General features: G+C 38.3%; 2 protein-coding genes across 3 annotated transcripts; both read right to left on the bottom strand.

Moving 5' to 3' along the window:
* Window positions 1-329: 329 nt before the first annotated feature.
* Window positions 330-4,554, bottom strand: LOC113011171 (leukotriene B4 receptor 1-like). Its single transcript, XM_026150582.2, has 5 exons — window positions 4,428-4,554; window positions 2,959-3,541; window positions 2,121-2,321; window positions 1,963-2,006; window positions 330-1,291 (listed from the first exon to the last, which is right to left on the bottom strand). Exons 2-5 carry the CDS (start codon window positions 3,520-3,522, stop codon window positions 1,024-1,026), a joined length of 1,077 nt encoding a protein of 358 aa, XP_026006367.2. The 5' UTR covers window positions 3,523-3,541; window positions 4,428-4,554; the 3' UTR covers window positions 330-1,023.
* A 2,252-nt stretch (window positions 4,555-6,806) lies between these two features.
* On the bottom strand, window positions 6,807-14,247 carry LOC113011170 (leukotriene B4 receptor 1-like). Of its 2 annotated transcripts, XM_080293169.1 has the most exons (6): window positions 14,115-14,247; window positions 13,640-13,738; window positions 11,138-11,735; window positions 9,958-10,158; window positions 9,801-9,844; window positions 7,047-7,610 (listed from the first exon to the last, which is right to left on the bottom strand). In XM_080293169.1, exons 3-6 carry the CDS (start codon window positions 11,714-11,716, stop codon window positions 7,346-7,348), a joined length of 1,089 nt encoding a protein of 362 aa, XP_080149295.1. In that variant the 5' UTR covers window positions 11,717-11,735; window positions 13,640-13,738; window positions 14,115-14,247; the 3' UTR covers window positions 7,047-7,345. The 2 variants fall into 2 exon arrangements, with proteins under 2 accessions (XP_080149294.1, XP_080149295.1); XM_080293168.1 differs by lacking the exon at window positions 13,640-13,738 and having other exon boundaries at window positions 6,807-7,610; window positions 14,115-14,237.
* Between the last annotated feature and the right edge of the window lie 7,779 nt (window positions 14,248-22,026).

The following is a 22,026-nucleotide window of genomic DNA, read 5'->3' as shown; positions in this document are numbered from 1 at the left end:
TTGTGTAAATGTGCATATTAGAAGTGTGAAGATGTTTTGTGTCTTTTTAATCATCTGTGTAGCGTTTTAGATCCCTCAGTTTGAGTGAGTGGTACTGGCTGGGCTAATTGGAGGGAAATTGATGGCCCTGTTTAAAGCCAGTCTCTACCAGGTCAAACTTTGCAAACTTCCAAGTAGAGCTGGGCGATATGAGATTTTTTCATATCACGATATGTTTTTTTCATTTCAGGCGATAACGATATCTATCACGATATAAGCCAAATAACTATATTTGTAAGATTTAAATGTGCCGTTGCTCACAAGTAAAATGTGAAATAATCAGCAGCTTGTTTTTATTTAAATATTTATTTCCCATAATAAGTTCAACAGGGTAGATGTACTTAAGGAACATGAGACTTTTTCAGATAAATAAAGGCAAATATTGCAAACTACACAAAAGGCAGCCGCTAAAGCGTTTAAGTTTCAAAATAGAACAAACGAAACAGATTAAATTGTCAATTCCACTTAGAAACAAAATATTAATTCTAAAAATAAATCTTAGTTTGTTTTACAGAAGAACAGACAAAACTGACTAACTTTTGTCAATATCAAATAAACTGAGAACTAAAAGGAAATTCTCAATCTCTCCTTGTTGTATAGCTGAGCTTTTCAAACAGTTTTAACAGTTACTTTAGTCTGACAAAAGCCGAATGACGAATTAGCGCTTCCAGTCAGAGACTGAGGCTACGAGGCTTCTCACATACACATAATATTATCACAATTTTATTTGATTATTCCAAAAAAATATGTACAGTCCTATACACTTTACAGATATTCAGGTGCATGCAAGCAAAAGTAGCCCGGCTGTGCCTGTGCCTCTTACTTCCACTTAAACTCTGTTATCAGATTCTAAATATACTGTGCTGGTGCTTATCGTCTGTAGCCTCAAATGCTCAAGCTACATGTCTACATGTTCCGTTCAAAGATTTACACAATTTTAAGTGTTCTCATTTAGATACAGTCTGTTAAGTGCATTAAGTTCATTCAACATCGATTTTGTAGAGGAGAAGCCAGTGTATGATTTTCAGAATCAACGTTATTCTTTCCCAGATCGTCTTTTGCTGTGAACTGGGTGCTTTTGGTTCCTGTTTGCTCCGATGATGTTCCCTCAAACAGCTTAGCCATAAAGGCAAAGCCATTATTCTTGATATAGGATTTCCCAGCAAAGGTGTAGAGGACCGGGTTAGCACAGCTGCTGATGAAGGCCAAAGTTGAGGTCACCGCTCGGGTTGACTCAGCCATACCATACAATCTGCAGGAAAGTTAAAGTTGGATATTTCACATTGATGGTGATTGTTTTTATACAGAGTGCCATTATAGCCTTGTCAGACTGACTCAGTACCCCTTAATTATCACCTATTAAGACTTTCTCTGAAAAGATGCTTTCCTCCTCTGCATGCCATCTCAACATTGCCTCTCTAATATTACCTCTGCCGGCTTAACCTGAGCTGACTCTTTGATGTATTCATTTCTAATTTTGTACATCCTAGTCACATATGACTTCTCATTTGTCAGACCTTAAACCTGCAATTTTGGATGGTAAGGTGAACATGGTATTCACAGAGAGATTTCTGGAAGTGGTCCTAAACCCCTGCAGTGATTTTCCACAACAGAATCCTGCCTGCTTTTAGTGCAGTGTCACATGAAGCCCGAATATTGAGATTTCTCCGGATTTTGGAATATTTTGATAATATTATATACTGAAGATGGTGGCACATTCAAACTCTTTACAATTATAGTATATTCAGTTTACTGGATGGTAAAAATTAAATCTAGGTGTGTGTCACTGCATGCACAGAGACAGACTACATATATCAGCTTTGAATTACAGAGTATTGTTATTACTGGACATAATGCATAAAATGACAATATAGTACTTCACTAACTTTAGCACCATGTTTATGAAAATCTTCAGTTACTCACCGTTTTCTTGTTGCTGAGTCTTTTGGGTACCACGCAGCTGCCACCTTGGGTGAAAAATAAAAACCCACTCAGTATTCAATCGAATCCTCAGATAATCGATTTACAAACAGATTTGATGTGGTTATTGGGTTATTGGTAGAGAAGATGCCCTTGCACACCTGTATCATGTTGATGACGTGGTACGGCAACCAGAACAGGCCAAACATTATGACGATAGCCAGGATAAGTTTCTCGCTGCGGACATTTCGTTGAAACCTGGTCTCCCTCAGGCGTTTCAGGATGAGAACGTAGCTGGTTATAATGATTGCATAAGGAATAATGAATCCTGCCACTGTCTCAGTGGTGTACTGAAGCCTCACCTGCATGAGAGGATATAAAGCCATTTCCTTAGAGATTAAATACCTAAGTCATGTCAATGTGGTCTTTGGAGGACTTTTACTTGTAAAGAAGGAATGTTTTACAGAAGAGCATTACTACATTTATGAAGGATCAATGCAAAATGATTTTCAGACTTTTGTGCAGTGCCACTGCTCATGCATCAGTATTTACGGTGTGGGCTGAAGAGCTTAAAAAACATGCAGTCTGGTGTAATCTTAGTTATTTTAACTACATTTTGAACACTAGTTAAGCTGCAGCTTCCAAGGCCTTAAACACAGTAACAAAGCTTTTCTGTCTCTCTCTCTTTCTTTCTTCACCGATTCAGCACTCTATCATGAAATAAACTGATATGAATTAAGAAAGCTGATATCAGCTTGTGCAGATGTTTAAGCTATTAATGCATCTTTATTTCAAAACAAACCAAAAAAGCCTCAATTTCAGTTAGTTGTTATGGACCTTTTACTCAATATATGTTATCATTTTCAGTTGCTTACCCACTATTTCTCGCGCTCTCAAATGTACAGATGATTTTTGAAGGCATTTTATGCATGACAATAAATATAGTAATCAAACTAATCAGATCAGTGGCAGAAAAATAGCCAACACAAGTGTACTTACATGTTCAGACAGTGTGTGATTGGGTGCACACACAACTTTCGTTTTGTTTTGAGCAGTAGCAGCTCGAAACACCAACGAGGGAATGGAAATGACCATCACGAACATCCAGGTGCCTAGGATCACCCTCCTCACAACCTTCCTGGTGATCAGGCGATACAGTGTGTGTGGAAAGACCACGGCCAACAGCCTGTGCACGCTCATCAGGGTTATCAGAAAGATTGACGCATACATGTTGGAGTTGCACAGGTAGAACACAATTTTGCACATGGTGTTACCAAAGACCCACGACTGCATGACCAGGTAGATGATGAAAAAGATGGTGAGAGCCATGAGGAACCCATCAGCACATGCCAAGTTGAGGATGAGGAGGGTGGTGACTGAGCGTTGTCGGCAGCGGGCCAGGATGCTCCAGACAATGAAGAGATTTCCAGGGACACCCAGGAGGAAGACCAAGCTGAGGATGAGGGCACCAATGGCTGTAAAATAGTTATTGCTCACAGCGCTCTCTTCTGCTGGTTCAGTGGGAATTGGATTTGTCAGAGGTGGGAGACTCGTGTTACTCATTGTAGAAGAATTTTTGACCCTGAAGGTGGGAAAAAACATTAGAACCTCAAACACAAACTCAGTCAACAGTTTAGTAAACAAAACTAATGACGTCCAAAACACTAAAGTAGCACAAGTGGTTTGAATGGGTATATGATCGAGAGCTCCACACTGACACATAAGTTATAATTAAAAGTGGTATTTCCATTGAATCAACCCTCTGCATTAAAAAAAGGAATTACCTGAAAAGATAGAAAGGTATGTAAGAGGCAAAAAGTGACAGAAATTACTGAACACAGAGTTCTTTGACAATTTGGTTCATTCAATAAAAACCCCCATAATAACCAGATACGGAAGATTTAAAAAAATGACTAATACTTTTTTAAAGAGGGACGTGTGCTACCCTGACACAGCCTCTAAAATATTTGTATCCAAGTATCTAGCCAACGATTCAGCCCTCAGAGGCAGCGTGCTAAAACACGTTGCACATTGGCAGCACTGCGTCAAAGAACAGTGTTTCAACATAGTCTTTGATTCAACTTGATTTTTTTTCTTTTTCTCACCTCATTTTTTCACATAGAAAACTGAAGTGCAGAAGTCACAGACATTGTCTGAGTCACTTTTGGACACTGTAGTAAAAAGCGTCTGTACACTGATCGCAAAGAAAAAATAAGTGGTGTGATTGTCTTTATCTCATTCAATTTCAAGCATTTCTTTGGGTAGAAAACCTCTCAAAAATGTTGGTTAAAAACTGGGAATCATAAAAGAACTGCAAAGAATGCCAATAACTTTATATGGAAGGGCTCCATAACATGCAGGTTTGTAAACCATTTGGTATGCATTAATTTAAACTTAGAAATTATCAAAAATATCAAAAGGAGGTCCAAAAGAAAATATGCTAAATGTTCATTCATGATATTACTCACCTTTTTATGGTTTGTTATCTCTCTGTGATGTGTTCCCGAAGTCTGAAGGTGTTCTTGTGAGCTCAGACCATAAAAACCAAACTGAACCCTTTCCTGCCTCGCAGGCTATAACATGCTGTCAGTGAGGGGAGGGATGCCGAGAGGCATGCTCTTCCTTAAAAGTCCCGCTTTTCCGTTTTCTTTCTAAAGCTTTGTATTCATGACCATGTATGAGTGTCGTATAGAATTTTTCTGTATCTGTGTATATGTGCTAAAACAGAATATGAACTGTTATTTTTATATCCATTCTTTAAAAACGGATGTCCCAATGTGATGTACCAGAATGCATTTTTCTGTGTCCGTAGGCACTTTTAACTCTAAGCTAAGTGTTGTGCAATGAAAAGCACCCGGGGGGTTAGATGATTCAAAAGACTTTCCTGTGTCATGTATGCTGGGCACACAAGCGCAAACACGCATTTAGAGATCACACACACAACAGCAAAACCTACTTGTTCATACAAGGCTCTGTCACTGACGAAGATGCTACTCTTCACAATATAAAACAAAATGAAACAAGACAAAAAAAACAAAGAAATGTGTTAAAACAAATTTAATAATATTCCAACAGCCGTATAAACATATCGATTTTTTAAATAATTAAAACACAGAAACTTTCTGTACTTTTACATTACAGTAAATCAAAACTTAAAGGAATGTCACTTTACATTTACATAAAATCTTGTGAATTTTTAAAGACTTTTTTTCTTCAATCTCGAAAATATGTACCAGGAGCCTGCTGGAAGTGTTCTCTTTTTCACTTTTGGCTGGGATTTATCTTTAATCTGATGAATTAGATGAATTACAAAAAAACAAACAAACAAACAACCATATGAAAGAGTAATCAATAACTTTGATTCCACTGCAATATACCTTTCCCCCTAAGCACCTGGTGTGCGTTTATTGTCAGCATCTCCCCTGTCCTCTGCCTTACCCTCCCTCCCTCCTCCCCCATTTAATAAACAAATCAATGTAAAATTTGCACATTGAGCACCATCAGGCAAACATCATTATATTAACAGATGGCATAAATCACAGATATTTTAAAATAAGAATAAAATGAAATAACAGAAATACATATGATTCAAATTTTTCAGCGAATTGTCTATTTAAACGTGTAAAATGCATTGAGTGGTGAGTAAGTCTAGTACGCAACATTTAGCAAAAGCCCAAAGTCAGCCTGTGGATCCCACAGAGGCATTTCCCTCTGGACAAGCAAGGCAAGTGCTTGAGCAGGCAAGCTCCATGTTTTAAGTACATAGGTTCATTGAATTGCTTTTAATCATTAGTCTAATTTTTGTAGTGCTGTGTTGTTGCACTTCAAATTGTTGCAGAAAGCTGTTACAGTTTTTTTTAAACCAAAATTAATAAGGCAGCTGATGTATTTATAGTAAATACAATTTTGTTGTTCTATTTTGTTAATTTTAGTTGGCCTATGACATTCAGTATCCTAGTTAATATTATAATGTTCACACATGCTCTCAAGAACCAGACGTTTTGATCTCACCACGGTTTATTGTGTAGGTAGAGAAACACGGGCTGTTAACCCCTAAGACAGACCTCCGGTATAACTCCTCTCCAGCTCCAAACAACAAGAACTCCCTTTCTCTTCCTGCACACACTCACTGACATTTCCTGCTGCGCAACCAAACATGTCTCTTAAAGAAACAACAACAGTGCACACAGGTAGTCAACCTGTCACAGTAGAATAGCCTTTAACAATCATTACAATATTATATCACACTGAATATCAAGTGTAAATCAATCCCAGGCACACTTACAGCTGAACTTACTACCAATTCAGATTAAAGTCATAGATGGGTTAAACTTTCCAGGCTGGCAATAAGATGATGCAAACAACACTGCTGCAACTGTGCAGCTCTTTGAGGTTTTGTATATTGCTTCTCTGTGTGGCCATTAGGGGGAGATGCTGACTTTGCTAAATATTATTTGAATTATGTTTCTGCAAGTGTGCAAATTGTTTTTTTTGATTTTTTGTAATCTACAGTGCTAAAGCTCAATCTAACAACAACAAAAAGTTCTCACATCTAGTTTCACAAGCATATTTATAATGGAACATTAGAAAATGAAATAGGATAATAGTAGGTGTGTGAATGATCACTAAGCAGTATTACTGACAGTAATAGAAGGCCCCAAAAACCTAATTTTGATTAGGCCTGCCTTGAGGAATACTTCACAATGTCTCCTCTGAGCTGAACTTTTTTCTCCTCCCTGCAAGTCATCACTTACACTTGTTTTCTCTCTCATGACCCTCTTAGACTACGTCCTAGGCCCACCTAGGCTACATCACTCTTTGTCAGCTCATTTTATATAGTTATATCATTATAAATCAACCTACTGAGCTTTATTTTGTGAGTCTGCCTTTTGGGTACAGCCATTTACAATTCTTAACCGTTGCATTTAAAACACACACACACACATCACATGAACACATCCCACACAGTGTCATATAAACCATTCAATCTGTGTCTCTGTGTAAGGCCAAACTTCGCAAACTTCCCCAACCGTCCCATCTTCATTCATTCACCTGACTATAAATGAACACACTAAGCATGAAAACACTCAGCTGAGTCTGCTTTCTATGTTAGGTAGCATTCTCACATACACATAATGTGACACACAAAAAAAAGTATGTACAGTCCTATACACTTTACAGATATTCAGGTGCATGCAGGCAAAAGTAGCCCAGCTGTGCCTGTGCCTCTGACTTTCACTTAAACTCTGTTATCAGATTCTAAATATACTGTGCTGGTGCTTATCGTCTGTAGCCTCAAATGCTCAAGCTACATATTCCGTTTAAAGATTTACACAATTTTAAATGTTCTCATTTATATACAGTCTGTTAAGTGCATTAAGTTAATTCAACATCGATTTTGTTGAGTAGAAGCCAGTGTATGATTTTCAGAATCAACGTTATTCTTTCCCAGATCGTCTGTTGCTGTGAACCGGGTGGTTTTGGGTCCTGTTTCCGATGATGTTCCCTCAAACAGCTTAGCCATAAAGGCAAAGCCATTATTCTTGATATAGGATTTACCGGCAAAGGTGTAGAGGACCGGGTTAGCACAGCTGCTGATGAAGGACAAAGCTGAGGTCACCGCTCGGGTTAAGTCGGCAAAATCCTGCAATCTGCACGGAAGAAAGTTAAAGTTGCATTTTTCACATTGATGGTGATTGTTTTTGTACAGAGTGACTCAAGGACCCCTTAATCATCACCTGCAGTATCAAGACATATGGAGACCTTCCATAAAAAGATGCTTTCTGAGTCTTTTTATTATTATTCTTTTGGCTTCTCCCTTCAGGGTTCTGCAACCGCATAATCCCCAGGGATAATTAAAGTATTCTCATTCTGAATTTTCTCTGCGGTCTTTTTCTCCTTCCTGGCAGCTCCTTATTGCATATCTGTAATCCAGTTTACCTACTACTCCTCCTCTGCACATGTCCAGAGGAGGAGTCTCAACTAGGGGTGGGTTTCGATAATTGAATTTCCGATTAAAATCAGTGTAAAGGTCCAGTTTTGTTTATTGATCTAAGCCTGAACAGCTACGCGTAGTGTCCAGTAGAGGGCTCTGTTGTTTAGTTAGCGGCAAGCCGCACTTCCAGCTCAGACCGGTTTTGTGGCGCACATTTCCCAGTAGGCAGCTCTCAATGAAGCGTGAAGCAGCGTGATACCGGACTCTAGCGAAACGAACAATTTGCAGCCCTTGGAATGCGGAGCGAGGTACATGTTTTAAGTTGTATTTCTTTGCTTAATTGATATTTTGTTGTATTTTCTGCTTTATTTGAGTTCATATTTGTAATAAGCGTCTAAGAAAATGTATTTTGTGTTTCTGTTTAGTTTTCATGGTGCATTGGCGCACCTGGCGCACTGTTAGATTCTGAATGAATCTCAAAGTAAAAATTACTGCACCCGTCGAGGCTCTCTCTATTTCTTCCTTGGTCCGGGGGACTGCTACAATCAGAAAATTAAAATTTTAGCTTGAATAAAGTGATATTGATTCATTAAATCCTGAATCAACTTTTAAATATACATGTATTTTGCCAGAAATGCCAGAATCTCAGGTTAAAACTCACAAAACTATTTCAACAACCACCAAACAGCTAAAAAAGCAAGTGAGAGCAGGTAAATGGATTCCACACAAAGATGTAAACACAATGCGCAGAGCCGATGCTTCAGAATCTGTGAGATGTCGGCTTTCTCACCCACTGGGGCTGAAAGCTGAGAGCTCACACCTTCTGAAGCTGCAGGTTTTGTCACTCTCCAAACTAAATTGACTGGCAGCAAAAGAAGATCAAAACTATGCTTCACATTTCATAAACATCGCCATTAATTCGCTCTGACTTTTGCTGTTTTGCTTCCACCACAATAAAATCACAATTCCTGCACAGCTCTCTCTCTCTTGCTCTCTCTCAGTGTACTTCAAGAACAGTTTCCCATTACACACCAGTCTACCATTGTTAACAGCACTGTCGGCCGCTGTTTGTTTTTGTTTTTTTAAGTGTCTCTAATAAACCCTCTGAATGCACAGCTTCACTTCAGCAGCATCAGTAATGTTCATATACTGATTTGTGCTTTTCTTCCATTTTTGATCTACTGCATATATATATATATATATATATATTAGGTTATCTGCTATAAAAAGCCAGGCCAGGAAACTCTCCTTAATCTTTTTCTGTGTTTTACCCTCAGTTACTTTGACACAAAGGCATCTTCTGTGTTGCTTACATCTCTGATGAAGTCTCACAAGTGCCAGTATTGATAAATGATCAGAATTATAATATCTCTGACTGTCTGGGTCAAAATTGAATTGAATTGAATCGAATCATGGATCGAATTGAATCGGGACCTTGTGAATTGGAATCGAATCGAGTCTAGAAATCAGTGACGATACGATACTCTGTCTCTTGTTTGTTAGAGCTTCAACCTTTTGGATGGTAAGGTGAACATGGTATTCACAGAGAGATTTCTGGAAGTGGTCCTGAACCCCTGCAGTGATTTTCCACAACAGAATCCTGCCTGCTTTTAGTGCAGTGTCACATGAAGCCCGGATATTGAGATTTCTCCAGATTTTGGAATATTTTGATAATATTATATACTGAAGATGGTGGCACATTCAAACTCTTTACAATTATAGTATATTCAGTTTACTGGATGGTAAAAATTAAATCTAGGTGTGTGTCACTGCATGCACGGAGACAGACTACATATATCAGCTTTGAATTACAGAGTATTGTTATTACTGGACATAATGCATAAAATGACAATATTGTACTTCACTAACTTTAGCACCATGTTTCTGAAAATCTTCAGTTACTCACCGTTTTCTTGTTGCTGAGTCTTTTGGGTACCACGCAGCTGCCACCTTGGGTGGAAAAAAAAACCCACTCAGTATTCAATCGAATCCTCAGATAATCGATTTACAAACAGATTTGATGTGGTTATTGGGTTATTGGTAGAGAAGATGCCCTTGCACACCTGTATCAGGTTGATGACGTGGTACGGCAACCAGAACAGGCCAAACATTATGACGATAGCCAGGATAAGTTTCTCGCTGCGGATATTTCGTTGAAACCTGGTCTCCCTCAGGCGTTTCAGGATGAGAACGTAGCTGGTTATAATGATTGCATAAGGAATAATGAATCCTGCCACTGTCTGAAAGGCGTACTCAAACCTCACCTGCACATGAGAGGATATAAAGAAAAGCTGTTTCCTTAGATATTAAATGAAAAACAAAGAAATAGAGCCAAAATTATGAAACTGTTTAAACTGATCAACTTCTCTGGGGTTTTTTTGTCAAATGAGAGGACAAAATGAAACATCTGAAGACCTAAAATCAAGTAATGTTGTTATGGTCTTTGATCTGAAAAGGGGCATTCTGCAAAATAAATCATTTTACTTTATGTAGTTTTAGAATATTTTGATTCTAATTTGCCACCTTACTTAAGGAGGACTTTTACTTGTAAAGAAGGAATGTTTTACAGAAGAGCATTACTACATTTATGAAGGATCAATGCAAAATGATTTTCAGACTTTTGTGCAGTGCCACATCAGTATTTACGTTGTGGGCTCAAGGGCTTAAAAAACGTGCAGTCTGGTGTAATTTGAATTATTTTAACTACATTTTGAACACTAGTTAAGCTGCAGCTTCCAAGGCCTTAAACACAGTAACAAACACATCTGCAATATTTCTTTCCTCTCAGTTTCAGATAGTGTGTTCCCGTTAAAATAGGCAAATGTTTTAGCTGTCTAATTGTTCATGAAATCATATCTAATAAAATGTCGAGTATTAAAAGAGTATTTTTTGACACGGTAGTTTTTATCAATAGTTACAGTTTAAACAGAGATATACTACATTTCAGGAGAAATAAACAAACAACCAAAATATCCTCCTTTAATCTGAGAATGTAAGGCATTTTTTCCCCAACAACATTTAACCAGTCTTTTAAAGAACCGTTTTTTCTTTTATTAATTAAGTCATGAATGAAGAATTCTGGCCCTTTTGCTCAAAGCGTGATCATGTTCAATACCTCATTCACTATTTCACTGGCTCTCACATGCAGAAGGTTTTTAGAAGGCATTTTGATAATGGAAACAAATATGGTTATGAATCTAATCAGATCAGTGGCAGACAAATAACCAACACAAGTGTACTTACATGTCTACGCAGTGTGTGATTGGGTGCACACACATATGTTGTTTGATTCATATCATCAGTTTCTTTTTTCACATCTCGAAACACCAACGAAGGAATGGAAATGGCCATCACTAGCACCCATGTGCCTAGGATCACCCTCTTCACAACCTTCCTGGTGATCAGGTGATACAGTGTGTGTGGAAAGACCACGGCCAACAGCCTGTTCACGCTCATCAGGGTTATCAGAAAGACTGATGCATACATGTTGGAGTTGCACAGGTAGAACACAATTTTGCACATGGTGTTACCAAAGACCCACGACTGCATGGCCAGGTAGATGATGAAAAAGATGGAGAGAGCCATGAGGAACCCATCAGCACATGCCAAGTTGAGGATGAGGAGGGTGGTGACTGAGCGTTGTCGGCAGCGGGCCAGGATGCTCCAGACAATGAAGAGATTTCCAGGGACACCCAGGAGGAAGACCAAGCTGAAGATGAGGGCACCAATGGCTGCGGAATAGTCATTTTTCACAGCATTTTCCTCATCAGGGTCAGGAGTAGTCTTTGGGCCAGTCAGGAATGAGACACTTATGTTGTTCATGCTAGGTGAACTTTTGAACCTGAAAGAAAAACCCATTGGTTTTCTTTGACTCTCCAATTGAAACATGAATTACTAGTCAAGAAAGAGCTTCAACATACATACTTAACAGACATATTCCCTACATGCACTTATAAAGCTTGGGTTTTCTCTAATCCACATAGAGTCAGAAGTATATGCAGATTCAAATATATATGTACACCTCCACTAATATTTGTTTAAATATCCCTTAGCAAGTTTCACCTCAACCAAGGCTTTTGCTAGCCATTAACAAGCTTCTAGTATAATTGTGGATAGCTATCTGATCATTCTTCTTGGCATAAATAGTAGAGTTAATTTAAATTGGTGGATTTTTTGGTATAGACACAACTTTTAAGCAGAGATCAAAAAAATTCAGTAGCGTTGTGGTCAGAGATTTGGGGAAACCAGTCCCATCACGCTGTGTTTTCTCCACGCTCCAAGTTCCCTGTGTTCCCAGTAGGGCTGCCACGATTAGTCGACTAGTCACGATCACGTCGACTATCAAAATCGCGACGACAAATTTAATAGTCAATGCGTCGTCTTGTAAGATCCTGAAAGACGCAGGAATAATTACAGTTGAACCCCGACTTACGAAATTAATTTGTTCCCGAGGGTTCTTCGCAGGGCTAACACAGAGAGACAGACAACCATTTGCACTCACACCTATGGGCAATGTAGACTAATCAATTAACCTATCCCCACAAACTGCATGTCTTTGGACAGTGGGAGGAAGCGGGAGTACCTGGAGGGAACCCATGCAAACACGGGGAGAACATGCAAACTCCACACAGAAAAAACACAGCCTGATTGTGGAATTGAACTCAGGACCTTCCTGCTATGCAGCAACAGTGCTAACCACCCTTCCACTGTGCTGCCTCAGTAATTAATGCTGCAATCTTAAATATGATCAACCTATCTCTAATAATTGGTACCACAGGCCTTCAAGCTGTCACTAATTAAACCATTACTTAAAAAGCCATCTCTAGCTGTCTTAGGCCTTCCTTTGATCTAAAAATGTTTTGAAAGAGTAGCTGTTGAACAGCTGACAGATCATCTGCAGAGGAATGGTTTCTTTGAAGAGTTTCACTCATCTCTGTGCCTGTTCTGCTAGACCTCAGTGCAGCATTCGATACTGTAGACCATAATACTTTATTACAGTGATAAGAGCATGGTGTATATATATTAAAGTACTGTGCTGCAGTGGTTTGAATCATATTTATCTAATAGACTCCAAATTGTTCTTGTAAATAAAGAGTTCTCTTCACACACTAAGGTTAATTATGGAGTTCCGCAGGGTTCAGTGCTAGGACCAATTCTGTTTACATTATACACGCGTCCTTTATCCGGTATCATCAGAAAGAATCGCATACAGTTTCACTGCAATGCAGATGACACCTAACTTTCTCTTTCCATGAAGCCAGATGATACACACCAATTAGTTAAACTGCGGGAATGTCTTAAAGATATAAAGACCTGGATGACCTCTAATTTTTTGCTTCTAAATTCAGATAAAACTGAGGTGATGTACTTGGCCCTAAAAATCTTAGATCTAACCAGATTCTTAGAGCTGGATCAGGTGACCCTGAATCCTCCCTTAGTTAGGTTGCAATAGGCGTAGGATGTTGAAGGATTGTCATGATTCATGGGAAGTATTTCTTCTTCAGTCATCTTTTTCTACATCTTTTTGTACAGAAATAACTCAAAAATAAAAACAATTGTTGGCTCACACCTTACTACTGTACTGCAGCCTTTAAATTATTTACATCCAAGGCTCTAGAAAATGATTCAGCATAATCTCATAAACAGCATATTAAAAAGCACCAAACATTGATATTAACAGCAAATACTGCATCGAAGAGCATTATTTCAACAGTCTTTGGTTCATGTTGAAGTTTTTTTCCTTACTTGTGTCACTACAGTCTCTCACTGGAAGTGCAGTACAAGCAGTTGGCTTCTGAGTCAGTTTTGCACACCGTAGTAAAAGCCTTTGTGTATCTGTGCCCACTGACCACAAATAAATAAATACATAAACGTGAGTGATGGAAGTTTATGGGTTCAGAAGTTGGTCATCATACCATGACATGATGAGAAGAAGTAATTTATTTTCAGGCATTTATTTGAGAACGAAATAAACGAGATGAAAAATTATCATCCACTTTAGGAAGTCTGAAAAGTAAAGAACTGCGAAAAAGCCAATAAATGTGCATCTAAGCATTCCGATAATGTGATGGGTTTTAAAAAACATGTTATTTTGTATCAATAACTGACTTCAGAAAAATTATTTTAAGATTTTTTTAGCTTTGAAATAAATTCACTTGTCAAAAAAATTGGGTGGTCCAAAAAAACAGGTGCTAAGTGTTTTTGTTTATAATCCACTCACCTTTTCACGATTTATTTTCTCTTTGTGATATCTATATCGTTCAAATATCCGCTGCTCACCAGCCCTGACAGTGCTCCTGTGAGCTCAAACTATAACATCTCGCCTCGCGGGTTGTAACATGCTGTGGTTTAAGGGAGCGCTTCAGAGAGGCGTGTCCTTCATTAAAACTCTCCCGCTCCCCTTTTCTGTCGAAACCTTTGTATTATCTCGATGTATGATTGTCCTGGGAATTTTTTTCTGTGCTAAAACAGAGTCTTCACTCTGTTATTATTTATAAAAAAGCATGCGTTCTTTAAGATAACGTGTTCCAGTGTGAGGTACCATAATGCATTTCTCTGTTTCCTGAGACGCTTTTCACCCTGAGTCAATTGTTATTAAAAGCACCCGAGGCGTATAGATAAAATTTAAAAGCTTGCATTTTAGAGAATAGGCACGCATAAGCAAAACATTCTTGTTCATACAAGTCTCTGTCACTGACAGGAATGCAGCTTTCCATGAAACGGGGAAGAGAGAAACTTTGGAGAAGCCCAACCCGCGAATGACGCGGTTTTTTTCCCCTTTTCTTTTACTTCCAGGAATTCCAGGTTATGCATGTCTACCTTTAGTGAAGCCATGTTTTTCGTAATCATCTGCTCTAAGCTGTTGAAATGGAGAAACCACATGTGCAAACCACAATCAATCAGTTAACCTCAAATGCAACCACTAAACAAAATAAACAAACAAACAAAAATACTCGTTTTACTTTTCAAAAAGCTGTTCAATTAACGATTTTTCTACACTGCACTTCATCTGACAACCAAAGGAGCTCAACTGAGGGTGGCTATACGTCAACATCCTGTTACTATATCAGTGTTGTCACATCTCCTGAGCTCTCACCGTCAGTATCGATGTTTCAACCGTAACCACTGTGGTGATTACATCTTTCATGTCACACAGGTCTCAAGCACCGAGTTTATCCTGCTTGTGCCGGCTTTGTGGTCTAGTTAGTGCCACCACTGAAGAAACTAGTTTGATCCTGCCTGTCTTGGCTTAAAACAGTTACATTTCCTGGTCAAATAAAGTTTTAAAAATGTGATTTGTGAGAGTGATTCTATGGATTTTTGACGTTTTTTGGATTTTGAAACATGATTTATTTACATTAGCTCAACCTAAATATCAAAAAATGGGTAAATAACACCAAAATAACCTGGACTGGAACTGGCATTCCATCATTTTGATACAAATTGTCTAAATGATGGGTAAAAGACTTTTAAGTGTTCAGGAAGACTAGAAAAGTTCCAGTCCTAAAACTCCAAAAGTCCAAGAAAGACCAAACAATTCATTATTTGGAAACATGTTAAAAATATTTGGAGTGTATATCAATTAAAGGAGGGGGCTCTGATTGTAGCCGTGCAAGGTGGTCTTAAAATAACTGAGAATGGATAAAATGTTTTATAGAAATTGAAATGGTAAATATGCTTGATAGTTTATTTTAAGAGAAAAGTGAGGAAATGGTTCAGTTTCCCAGCGTGCCATTCTTCAAGATGAAATTAGTTCATTCATTATATGTATTTGGTGTATTTAGCGGTTCCCTTATTCAGGTTTGTTTGCACCACTGAATAAAATGAAAAATAGGGGAAAAAACCTGTTTGAGTGAATCAATCCAAATTTTGATAATAACTTGAGAATTTCAACAGCAAACGCCTTGTAATTTATTTGTTTTTCTTTATTTCCGTAGTAGAAACAAGCCTCGATAGCCTCTGCCAGAAAAACTTTAGCATCAAACATTCTTGCCTGGTGAGTTTGATGCTCTAGTTTGATATTATTCTACATCAGTTTACAGTGAAAATGTGTTTATGTAAACAAAAATACTCGTTTTACTTTTCAAAAAGCTGTTCAATTAACGATTTTTCTACACTGCACTTCATCTGACAACCAAAGGAGCTCAACTGAGGGTGGCTATACGTTAACATCCTGTTACTATATCAGTGTTGTCACATCTCCTGAGCTCTCACCGTCAGTATCGATGTTTCAACCGTAACCACTGTGGTGATTACATCTTTCATGTCACACAGGTCTCAAGCACCGAGTTTATCCTGCTTGTGCCGGCTTTGTGGTCTAGTTAGTGCCACCACTGAAGAAACTAGTTTGATCCTGCCTGTCTTGGCTTAAAACAGTTACATTTCCTGGTCAAATAAAGTTTTAAAAATGTGATTTGTGAGAGTGATTCTATGGATTTTTGACGTTTTTTGGATTTTGAAACATGATTTATTTACATTAGCTCAACCTAAATATCAAAAAATGGGTAAATAACACCAAAATAACCTGGACTGGAAACTGGCATTCCATCATTTTGATACAAATTGTCAAAATGATGGGTAAAAGACTTTTAAGTGTTCAGGAAGACTAGAAAAGTTCCAGTCCTAAAACTCCAAAAGTCCAAGAAAGACCAAACAATTCATTATTTGGAAACATGTCAAAAATATTTGGAGTGTATATCAATTAAAGGAGGGGGCTCTGATTGTAGCCGTGCAAGGTGGTCTTAAAATAACTGAGAATGGATAAAATGTTTTATAGAAATTGAAATGGTAAATATGCTTGATAGTTTATTTTAAGAGAAAAGTGAGGAAATGGTTCAGTTTCCCAGCGTGCCATTCTTCAAGATGAAATTAGTTCATTCATTATATGTATTTGGTGTATTTAGCGGTTCCCTTATTCAGGTTTGTTTGCACCACTGAATAAAATGAAAAATAGGGGAAAAAACCTGTTTGAGTGAATCAATCCAAATTTTGATAATAACTTGAGAATTTCAACAGCAAACGCCTTGTAATTTATTTGTTTTTCTGGTAGTATACATTGTCTTTTAAGTGTGTCATGCATTCATGTCAAGAATAAATTAAGGTAAATCTCAAAAACAGTGGACTTTTATAGTGCAGATGTATTTTAGCAAAATCTCTGTCCATGTTTAAAAGCTTTCAACATGTTTAAAACAAGCCAAATGTAATAATTCTAAGGAATTCTCACCTCATCTCAACTCTGTGTTAACGGTAATTTTTTTTTCACTCACTCTTGTCAGACTTTTCACACTTTCATCATGGGCATATGTGAGTAACCACCAGCAGCATGATGAATTAGTGTTTCCTTATACCACAACGCACTTACATCTGAACTCACGCAGGGCTCAAGTGTTGAGTTTATCCTGCTTCTGCCGGTTTTTTCTGGTCCACTTATTCCCACTACTTTTAAAGAGCTACGTTAATACTGCCTATCATGACCTATAGGACATGCTTGCAAAAGAATGTCTAAAGAGTTTTATTTTTAAGATTAAACTCTAAAAGTTGAACTTTTATTTGGGTAAGTAATTTTAAAATAAACTTGAGTGGAAAATAGCTCTACAGACCAAAATAAAAACAGATCATTTTGATTTGAATGTAAACGTGTGCAATGCTTTGAGTCGTCAGTAAAAGTGGAAAAGTGCCGTCCAAACAATTAAGTACTTGGAAATTTGTGTATAATATTTTTAGTTTGTAGTTTTAGTTGAACTAAAAGTGTAAATTAGAAAAAAAGTAAAACAAGGAAGTCATTTAGTTTCTCAGAACCATCTGTCACCCTTCAAGATGAACTCGGTGTGCTCATCCTATACAGTAAACATTTAGTGAAAGATGTGATGGTCCTTTTATTGAAGTTCATTGTCTTTCATTTACAAAATAAACTGAGGGTTTCTTTTTATTAAACATTTTAAATAAACCTGAATTTCAATTCAATTTTATTTATACACCGTCAAATCACACCAACAGTCATGTAATAATATTGTATACTTTATTGATCCCTGTGGGGAAATCACTTTTGTTTTTCTTCGCATTTGACCCATTCACTCAGTGAAGCAGTGGGCAGCCACTAAGCAGGCCCCCGGGGAGCGGTGTGCAGGGACGGTACCTTGCTCAGGGGTACCTCAGGGTAGCCGTTCAGTGGATTCGAACCACTGACCTTCTGATCATGGGGCGACCGCCCCCCTATGAGCAAGCACTTTGGCGACAGTGGGAACGAAAAACTCCCTTTTACCAGGAAGAAACCTCCATCAGAGCCAGGCTCAGGGAACTGCAGTCATCTGCCATGACTGGCTTGGGTGAGGAGAGGAAGGCAGGATGAAAGAGATGCTGTGGAAGAGAGCCAGAGATAGTAATAAATAATGATTAAATACAGAGAGGTCTACACATAGTGACTAGAAATAGTGATTGAAGGAGAACTACTTCCCCCAGCAGCCTACACCTACTGCAGTATAACTAAGAGAGAATTCGGGGTCACCTGATCCAGCCCTAACTACATGCTTTATCAAAAAGGAAACTTTTAAGCCTAATACTAAAAGTAGAGATAGTGTCTGTCTCCCAAATCTAAACGGAATCTGGTTCCACAGAAGAGGAGCCTGAAAGCTGAAGGCTCTGCCTCCCATTCTACTTTTGAATACTCTAGGAACAACAAGTAGGCCCACAGTTTGAAAGCAAAATGCTCTAATGGGGTGATATGGCACTATGAGGTCATTAAGATAAGATGGGGCCTGATTATTCAAGACCTTGTATATGATTTTATGTGATGTACGTGATTCTGTGAAAATGTGTCTGTCTGGGACCAGCAGCCCCCTTAAAAGAAAGTATTAAGATAAGATAAGATAAGATAAGATAGAACTTTATTAATCCCTCGGGTGGGTTCCTCTGGGAAATTCGATTTCCAAAAAAGCACAGCACCGACAGAAGTTACAGAGTTATACACACACACATATATATAAATACAGAGACAATATAAATAAAATATACGAAGGGGATAAATAGAATAAATAGGAATAAAAATAAAAATACAAGTGAATTGCACATTTCAAGTATTGAGTCTATTGCACCGTTGACTATTTACAAAAGTATTGCACAAAAGGTATTGCACAGTGAGGTGAAGAGGCACTACAGCTTAGTTGTTCCCCCCTCCTTTGTCCTCCTGTTTCCCCTCCCTCTCCCCTCCAGAGAGGAGTTAAACAGTTTGATGGCGTGTGGGACAAAGGAGTTTTTAAGTCTGTTAGTTCTTGTCTTTGGGAGAAGCAACCTGTCACTGAACAGACTCTTCTGATTGTTTATGGCCGTGTGCAGAGGATGCCTGGCATTGTCCATAATGTCCATCAGTTTCTTTAATGTCCTTTTCTCTGCCACTGTCACCAGAGTGTCCAGCTTCATGCCGACCACAGAGCTAGCCCTCCTGATCATATTATGTAAACAAATAAGAAGATTATCGACATTCACTGGATAACTTGATAATAGACTTTAACCTGTGGCAGTCTCACCAACCCTTAGCTCAACCCCAACGTCAGCCAAGAAAACTAGTGAAGACTCAGCCTCCAGTAAAAAGGAAAAAGGAGAAATAATTATTTGGGCCTCTGATGAATTTGTAAGTTTTCTCACTTACAACAAAATGAACGAAACGAAATATCAACCATGGTGGTGGAGTGGTTGGGATTGGTTCCTGAGTGGAGTGGTTCCTGTGTCGACAGAGCACAGGAACTTTATCAATCCCAGAGAGACACTGAGTTATAAAAGCAGCATAAAAAAAAGACAGCAAATCTGATGTATAACGGAAATCATGTTGCCAAAATCATTTTACTGATCATTTTTGGTAAATTTCACTTTGAAAATTCACTTCGCTTTGCTTTTTAGGAAAGTTACGGTAAAATTATTCTAGCTTTCACCACACGAGGGCAACACATCCACGGGAATCATTCCTTCTGTGTCTTCTCCTCCCATATACTTGACACTCAGCAGCTCCTCCTGTCTTTTGCACTCATCCATCATACTGCAGTGTTGCTTTAAACAATTTATTAGCCATTCAACTTTACAGTTTCACAGCCCTTTAAATCTTTCCATTTATAGCAGTGTCCTATCTCTGAACTGCTGGAAATGTACAGCACTGCTTACACATAGATTTTTAGGATTCAGTGTTTATAAGAGAGTACTTTTGTCATCTATGCAAAAAAAATAAATAAATAAAAAATCATTCAGAACATACACATGCAGATTACAATACAATAAATGCTTATCCTCTAAGTGACAATGGACAATGCACATTTAGTTTTTTTATTTTATATCTTTATCAAAGTCTTAATCGATCTATCTCGATAACAGAAAGAAAAATAAAGCTGTTTAAAATAAATACCTGTAAACTCGCCTGAAGTGAAAATGATATAGAGGCGGAATGAGAGAGAGCAGACTAAATATATACTTTTTGTTGTTTTCCACACGACAAACAAGAAGAAAAGACTTTCCCCACCCCTCACCTCTTTTCTTGGATTATTTACTGCATGAAAAACACAAACCGTTGCATTAATTTCAGTGACACCGCTGTGTGAACGCAGTCCTGACAGCTCCGGCACTGGATTGACCCAGATACATGCAAATGCACATTGCAAGGAGATTACTATGTAATAAAAACATGTGGTATTTTCATTGTATTGTAAAGCTAGAGGAAGTCATTATAAAAAGGTGCAAAACTCTGTGTTGTTTTGTGGCCAAATGGGGGTTTCAAAAGGCAGGTTTATCTTACACTGTAAAACCCCCTGTACAACCTCAGGTGTATCGAGTAAGTTATAAAGGCATTCCTTTGTGTTTAGAAACTCAGTTGCAGTCAAATATAAGCATCTTTTGTCCAACTTGATATATATTTCCCCTTAAAAAAGTGCTCTCTAGTGGCTCTAATAACTGTGGAGGAGCTCAGGGTCGTTTGATGGGTGGACGTGACCCTGAGAGAGTCCAATATTTATTTAAGATGTTAAATAGAATATCTATCACTGTTATCTAGGGTGGTCACAATGTCAAATTGAAATTTCCCCTTGTGAGACTAATAAAGGTATATCAAATCTAATCAAATTTTTATCCTTGTCAAAAAGGGTCACAACATTTGTTAAAAAAGCAACCTAAAACTAAACTGGATAAACAGCTGATAAAAATATTATAATATGGATTGAAGCTCATCCTGTTATCCTATGCGATTTTGTGCCATGATATTAATGTTTCATTTTTAAATAAGATTATCATCAGTACTCAGTTATAATAGCGCCACTGATTCTAATTATGGGTGCTCCAAACGGGCCGTTTGTTTCATTAGGAGGAAATATTTAGCAACAATTAAGTCCTATGCAAGACCTTTTGGAAAATACTCGTTTCAACAGCTGGAGCAACTGGCTTCACATCTGCTTTTGGAAAGGTACAGGAGGACTTTAAATATTAATCACACTGTCTGAAGCATGCTTTCACTCGTAGTTTGGACATTTTCTTGTCTCTTAGGAAAGCAGGAAACTAAATGGTTGATTAGAAAATTTCAACCACCATGAGGTCACCAATCAAACCTCTATGGGTTTTTTTCTTTACCACAGAGAAAACAATTTCCCTGATTATAACCCAATGGAGTCAGTGGGATTTTTTTCACCGTGGTTGTGTAAAGGTTTATCAAGTCTGAGGCTTGTTAGGGCCTCAGAAATTCTTGTGCCTGCCTTGCTGGTCGCACTTTTTCCTCTCCCCAACCACACTGCAACATCTTGAAATCAGTCCAGCATCCAAGGCCTGCCCACACAACCCCAAGAGGATGACATAGAGAGTGAAACAGGCCCCCAGCTACACACCAGTATAACATACTCCTAATGATTGTGAGAACGAGAGGAGGCCGAGGAAGGAGGACAGAAGAGACAGAGTGGAGGGGAGGGGGCACTGAGAGCTGAACTGAGGCGGAGAGAGCCAGAGAGAGAGTGTTTATTTAAGTTTTTCGTCTCCTGACTCAGACAGAGAGCAGACTACAGAGGATAATGAGAAACAGACCTTTGGTGGAGAGGAAGAGGAGGGAGGCAAGACTCAGGAGAAGGAGGGACAAGGAGGATTCAGTGGGGAGAAGAGGGGAGAAGGAGCTG

This window comes from Astatotilapia calliptera, chromosome 18 (genome assembly GCF_964374335.1).
Source record: "Astatotilapia calliptera chromosome 18, fAstCal68.1, whole genome shotgun sequence".
Classification (NCBI taxonomy): domain Eukaryota; kingdom Metazoa; phylum Chordata; class Actinopteri; order Cichliformes; family Cichlidae; genus Astatotilapia; species Astatotilapia calliptera.
This window is presented reverse-complemented; position numbering and strand designations above follow the sequence as displayed.

Bases quoted from the DNA above. Each gene is read 5' to 3' on its own strand.
- LOC113011170 (XM_080293169.1), bottom strand. From the start codon at position 11,716: ATGAACAACATAAGTGTCTCATTCCTGACTGGCCCAAAGACTACTCCT. The intron at 10,159-11,137 runs GTAAGTACACTT...TCTCATGTGCAG, and splicing joins ATCACACACTGCGTAGACAT to GTGAGGTTTGAGTACGCCTT. The intron at 9,845-9,957 runs GTGTGCAAGGGC...TTTCCACCCAAG, and splicing joins ACGTCATCAACCTGATACAG to GTGGCAGCTGCGTGGTACCC.
- LOC113011171 (XM_026150582.2), bottom strand. From the start codon at position 3,522: ATGAGTAACACGAGTCTCCCACCTCTGACAAATCCAATTCCCACTGAA. The intron at 2,322-2,958 runs GTAAGTACACTT...CCTCTCATGCAG, and splicing joins ATCACACACTGTCTGAACAT to GTGAGGCTTCAGTACACCAC. The intron at 1,292-1,962 runs GTGAGTAACTGA...ACTTTCCTGCAG, and splicing joins GACTCAGCAACAAGAAAACG to ATTGTATGGTATGGCTGAGT.